The 6,000-nt window shown below is 42.6% G+C and overlaps 1 protein-coding gene across 1 annotated transcript in view; it reads left to right on the forward strand.

Moving 5' to 3' along the window:
- Positions 1 to 6,000, forward strand: part of LOC145414371 (muscle calcium channel subunit alpha-1-like) — a 1,622,725-nt gene that overhangs the window by 348,861 nt on the left and 1,267,864 nt on the right. The window contains exon 14 of the mRNA XM_080283905.1: positions 224 to 369. Within this exon, the coding sequence (XP_080140031.1) occupies positions 224 to 369 (146 nt within the window). The remainder of the gene's footprint in view (positions 1 to 223; positions 370 to 6,000) is intronic.

The following is a 6,000-nucleotide window of genomic DNA, read 5'->3' on the forward strand; positions in this document are numbered from 1 at the left end:
AAGATAGAATTCATTGAAATTAAACTTTAGTGTTTGCAAACATATATCAGGCAAAGAATTCTGTTGTTTACAAATTGGTACAATTTTTTAGAATATAATGATTTTAAATCTTTATTGTTTATATTAAACATAAGCTCTACAAGTTTGGGAATAGTTTAAGTTTTGAACATTAAGATTAATTTAGGTGTATTTGTGTAAATAAATAACAGAATATTTTCTACAGAATAAACCGCAGAGCAAGAAGAGCGTGTCGTAAGGCAGTCAAGTCTCAAGCTTTTTACTGGCTCATTATAGTCCTTGTCTTCCTCAACACGGCAGTCTTGGCCAGCGAGCACTATCGCCAACCCGACTGGCTCAGTCGGTTTCAAGGTAAGCATGAGTCACTTTATAAGTTTATATGCTGATTGGTTCCATAGCTCTCCTTTATACCATACTGTGAAAAAACTGGAAGTGAAGACCCTCTGCATTTTCATTGTAGATATAGTAACAAATCACAGATAATATAAAACAAAACAAGTTATTTTAGTCATTTTGTCAAAGGAATCTTCTTGTATGTAGCATATTTGATTTCACTGTGAACAATATGCAGTAATGTATATACCTGTACAGTGGACACTTCAAAATCGCGGTCTTATGAGACGGGGCGCAGGCTGTGATTTGAGAATATCATGAGTTAGAAATAGCTGATCTTATGGGGAAAATTACTTATGAATCTGTCATCTTGGAAAAGTTGCCTGCCATACCCCCAAACCAACATCAAACTGGTCAAAACCTACATCAGACTGGTCAGCAGTGAATGCTATCAACCTGGAAAAGAAATCAGTAAAGCATATACTGTATAATGGAAATGAACATTATTGTGAGATTCTTACCTGACCCTGACTTACGACATTGCTTGAATGGACGGGGGAGGGGGAGGAGGTTGGGACTATCCAGCCATATTTATTTTTGGCTGTGATCCTGTTAGACCAAACACGTTTAGGCTGTACCTGACCTAACTTAACCGAACCTATATTTTGGCCATGAGGCAATTTGGCTGTTTGCCACTTTAGGCTGTTATGGCCCAACTGGTGGTATAACTGAAATGACCAGGACTTGGGGGGAGGGGCTCCAAGACTTGAGGCGAACTACGGCCTCTCAGCATGAAGCAGGTGTGTTGTTGCCACATGCTGCCACCTCTGTGCCACATCCTTCTCATCAACCCGCCTCAGGAACCCTAAAAGTTCAATATGGAGGCAACAGAAACGATGTCATTGTTACTCTCAGCTGCCTCCGTGTTGTCGTAAGAGTCTTGAATTCCTTGAGCTTCAGGCGTGGCCTTTCCACATTTTCTATTGAAATGAGTCTTTTGCTGGTTACTTGAGATCGTGAGTTTGTTATTATAGGCGGAATCACCATGCCTGTCTAGTGAAGAATTCCTTCATTCTTTCCTCGTCCTTCTGCCTATGGGTGACATTACACTTCCTCTTCTGTCTTTCTGTTCTTCATTATTTCCTCTTCCTTGTGCCTGGGGGTGACTCTACACTTAGGAACAAGCCAAATGGTTTCCTGCACACCAGGAAACCATTTACTATGCTGGATGGTGACCATATAACGAGATTTTGGCACCTGATGGTTTAGTGCGCTCCAGTCGGATTGAGCTGGTGAAGGTTTATGTCCAAGGGATGGTTGGGGTTTATTGCTCACATAATGCCACTCAGGGATGAGTGAGGCTGGTCACTCATCTTAAATGTCAGGACCAACTTGCCTAGCCCCGGGCTGCTACGCTCCTTATGAGGCAACGTTGGTTTGGATGATGAATGATGAATGAATGATTAATTCTCTACCCTATTTTCTGTTGAAATGAATGTCTCACAGGTTACTTTTTATTATTCATAGATTGCAACAGCTGCTGGGCTTTATTATAAACATATTTCTGATAGCTGTAAATGAGGATTTAGAATGCATGATACTCTGATGCATCCAGTCGGCGAGGTGGTTGGTAAACAACTGATACTGCAAACTGCTGCATGATGTTGCCGTGTATCATGAATCTGCTGTTTAGAAATGTGTGATTTGATTTCACTTTCAATTAACCATGTCTTGTGTAGTGAACTATGTTAACCAATATTTGAGGGATTAACATCATTACCCGCTGATGGTATAATTGTGGCATTTGTTTGCCACTAATCTCATGAAACAATGAACAGTATTCCCATATTTAATCATAATGTCATCTAACCATGCAAATATGTTTTGACCAGTTTTGCAAGTGGTATTAGAGGTAGACTGCAAGATAATGCTGATTTTGTGAGTGCGGGGTGCCGGATAGAGCATGTAGAGATTTCCAAGCATGAAAAGATTGATCTTGATGGTGAGTCTGCTGAGTGTATGGAAGAATTTTATTATTTGTGGGACATGTTATGTGCTGGAGGTTGGGCTGGGGCTAGCTCTGTGGCTAGGGTAAGGAGTGGTTAGAGGAAGTTCAGGGAGCTGTTGTCTCACCTGACATTAAGAGGACTTTCCCTCCATGTTAAGGGATCTTTGTGTGTGGCATGTGTCAGGGTCGTAATGCTGTCTGGTAATGAGACATGGACAGCAAAGGAACAGGATATTCATTGGCTCAAACACATGGAGATGACAGTGATTAGATCATTGTATATTGCATCCTTGAATGTGAGGCATGGGGGGCTAGGCATATGATTGAAGGGTTGATAGGAAGGATGAGACTGGAGTTTATTGGTGTTGTGGTGTGGAGGGGTAGATTGAGATGGTTTGGGCATGTGAAGAGGATAGAGGATGACAGTCGGGTGTGGAAAGTTTTAAGTGTGGATGTCAGGGGTAGGGTTGCAAGAGATGACTGAAACATACCTGGGACGAGGTCATGGAGTTTGACCCCAATGATAGGGGACTGAGCAGGGAGCCTGCCAGAGATTGAGCAGTGTAGAGAGCCATCATTAGATGACCAAGGCCAATGCGTGCTAGCACATTGGAGCCTTTATAAATGACATGGTACAATACAGTGCAATATGATATTTGTTTTCCTGTAAAGAAATCTATCTGTCCATCTACCTATCTCTTGCCAGATGCCTTAATCCCGTAAGGGATGGCCACAAACAAATCACCTCCATGTTGCGCTCTCCACCATTTCGCTGCCCTGTTCATAGCTCACACCCCTCTCCCTCATATACCTCTTCACTCCATCCCTCCATCTCATCCTTGGCCTCTCCCTTCCTCTCCCCCCCTCCACCACACTCACATACACTCTCCTCATCAATCTTTCACTCTCCATCCTCTCCATATGGCCAAACCACCTCATTGTGTTTCTTCTAGCACTTCCTATCACATCCACATCCACATCACAACGCTCTTTCATTTCCTCATTTGTCAGTCTGTCTCTCCATGTGACTCCACATGCTCCTTTCAAATAACTAATATCCACTGCTGTCAATCTTGACTTGTGCTCATCTAACAAGGTTCAAGCTTCACTTCTATACAGTAGAGTTGGTATCACAATACTGTCATGCAGTAACTTTTTCACTTCCATGCTCACTTCCCTGTTTCTTATTGCCGCTTTCAGAGAGCCAGCAACCCTTCTTTCCACAAAGAATGTGGAAAGTATAAACAATATATGGAGTAAATGGGAAGTTGTTGAATGCTGTGAAGAGTATGTATGAGGGTCCGAAGGCTGCAGTGCATGTGGATAGTGAACTGAGTGAAATTTTCTATTTGAATGGTTATTCAGTCTGTATATGGATGGGGTTTTAATACAGATATAAGGTAGGGCAGTGGATGTTGGAGCGGCCTTCATGAAAGAGGGCAGCGTTTAGAAACTCCCTGTACTGTTGTTTCCAGATGATACTGTGTTAAGTGAAGACGAAGGGGAGCTGCAAGGCTTGATGGATGAGTTTGGGAGAGTAAGAAATGGAATCTAAAAATGAATGTAGGGAAGAATATAGTTATGGTCTTTGAGAGAAGTGAAGTCACTGAATGTACAGTGAGGTTGGATGAAGAGGAAATGGAAAATGTGATTGTGTCTAAGTACTTAGGTAGTGTGATGAGTAAGGATGGAAGTTTAGAGGGTGAAGTGCTTGAAAGGGTACAAGAAGGAAGAAAGGTTGCTGGTTCCTTGAAAGCAGTGTTAAGAAACAGGGAAGTGAGCATGGAAGTGAAAAAGTTACTACATGACAGTATTGTGGTACCAACTCTAATGTATGGAAGTGAAGCTTGAACCTTGTTAGAGGGGCACAAGTCAAGAGTGACAGCAGTGGAAATTAGTTATTTGAGAGAAGCCTGTGGAATTACATTGAGAGACAGACTGACAAATGAGGAAGTGATGGAGCGCCATGGTGTGGATGTGGATGTGATAGGAAGTGTTAGGAGTAACACACTGAGGTGGTTTGGCCACATGGAGAGGATGGAGAGTGAGAGACTAACAAGGAGAATATATGAGAGTGAGGTGGAGAGGAGGAGATGGAGGGATGGAGTGAAGAGGTATATGAGAGAGGGGGGTGTGAGCTGGGAGCAGGACAGTGAATTGGCAGGGGACAGGGGGACATAAAGGCAATTTGTTTGTGGCCACTCCTTATGGGATTAAGGCTTCTGGCAATAGATAGATAGATAGATACGATAATCTTGCGATTATCCAGATGACCATTACCTGGACAATTTATTAACCAGACACTGTGATCTGGCTGTTTGAAATCATTACTCCTACATTTTTTTCTTATTATGTGGACAAAATGCTTGCGTGCAGGTGGGAATCATGGCCGTGCAAAAAATTTGCCCGATGGTGTCGCAGTGTCTGGCTGGTGAGACCCAGCATCCACTAGAGACCCCTTCCTTGCTCGGTCTCAGTTCCCCCATGGCGATTGTGTAGTAAATAGCTCCTCTCGAACAGTTGTTATGGCAGCACACATGGTAGCTTTTGTGGTTGTTTCTTACCTACTTCAGGCCTTGATGTTCCTTGCATGCCATTTCCTAGGGTGTGTGATGATGGCCCCTTCTGTAGGGAAAAGGAAGAGGGTAGTGTCGACTCTGGAGATGTGGTAGATCCTGGGTAAGATTGATGCGAGATGGTCGAATTGTAAGTGTTAACATTGATTTTATTCTAGCTTTCTGTACTGTATCATGATTTTTTTGTATTTTACCATGATTTTATTTCATTTTACCATTTTGTTTTGTGTGGCCACTGCATTTTTCATGTGCAGCTGTTTTTTTTTCATGTTTTCGTATTAATGCAGGTATGGCCCTGCAGTGGTGATTGCTTGTCTGTGGATGATGGGTCTTCTTGACCATGGTAGTTGCTTGGCTGTGGTTTATATGTCTGCTTGACCTGATAAAGTAATGTTAAACAACAGGAACTAGTGTTGTATGATGTACTGTAGCGGCCTTTTACACTGGCTTTCAAAGTTAGGTTATGTACAGAGGGGAGCCAGGGGAGAAATCCGTTATCCAGATGGAGCCATTGCCCAGACATGCTGTTGGCTCTGTAACATCGGATAATTGAGGATTACTGTAAACATACAGTATACTGTATATAAAATAGAGAGAGAGAGAGAGAGAGGAGCCTCTGTGGTACAGTGGTAAAGTGTGCGTTTTCGTACACTGAAGAACAAGGGTTCGCGCCCCACCAGGGTAATAATTTTTGGGAGCGTTCTTCAGGCCACATACTGCATTGGAGGACACAAGGGGTGCTATGGTTGAACCAGTGTCACATACCATAAAGTATGCTTGCACCCAGTCGGCTTGTGCAGGCCGATTACAATTGGTTCACAGACTACACACACATCCAAAGCCACTCCAACACTACAGTTACACTTACAAACACTTCTCACCCTACACACAATCTCTGCTAGACAGCCTAAGCCACTTGGTAGAGATACATTGGCTGATTCGTCCCCACTTCGGTCGGGATAGGCCAGTCCTGCAGTGGACACACAAACGGCTGATGAGATGAGATGAGATGAATATATATATATATATATATATATATATATATATATATATATATATATACTG

The sequence above is a fragment of the Coenobita brevimanus genome, chromosome 99 (genome assembly GCF_032717465.1).
Source record: "Coenobita brevimanus isolate Jiangsu-jjx chromosome 99, ASM3271746v2, whole genome shotgun sequence".
Lineage (NCBI taxonomy): Eukaryota > Metazoa > Arthropoda > Malacostraca > Decapoda > Coenobitidae > Coenobita > Coenobita brevimanus.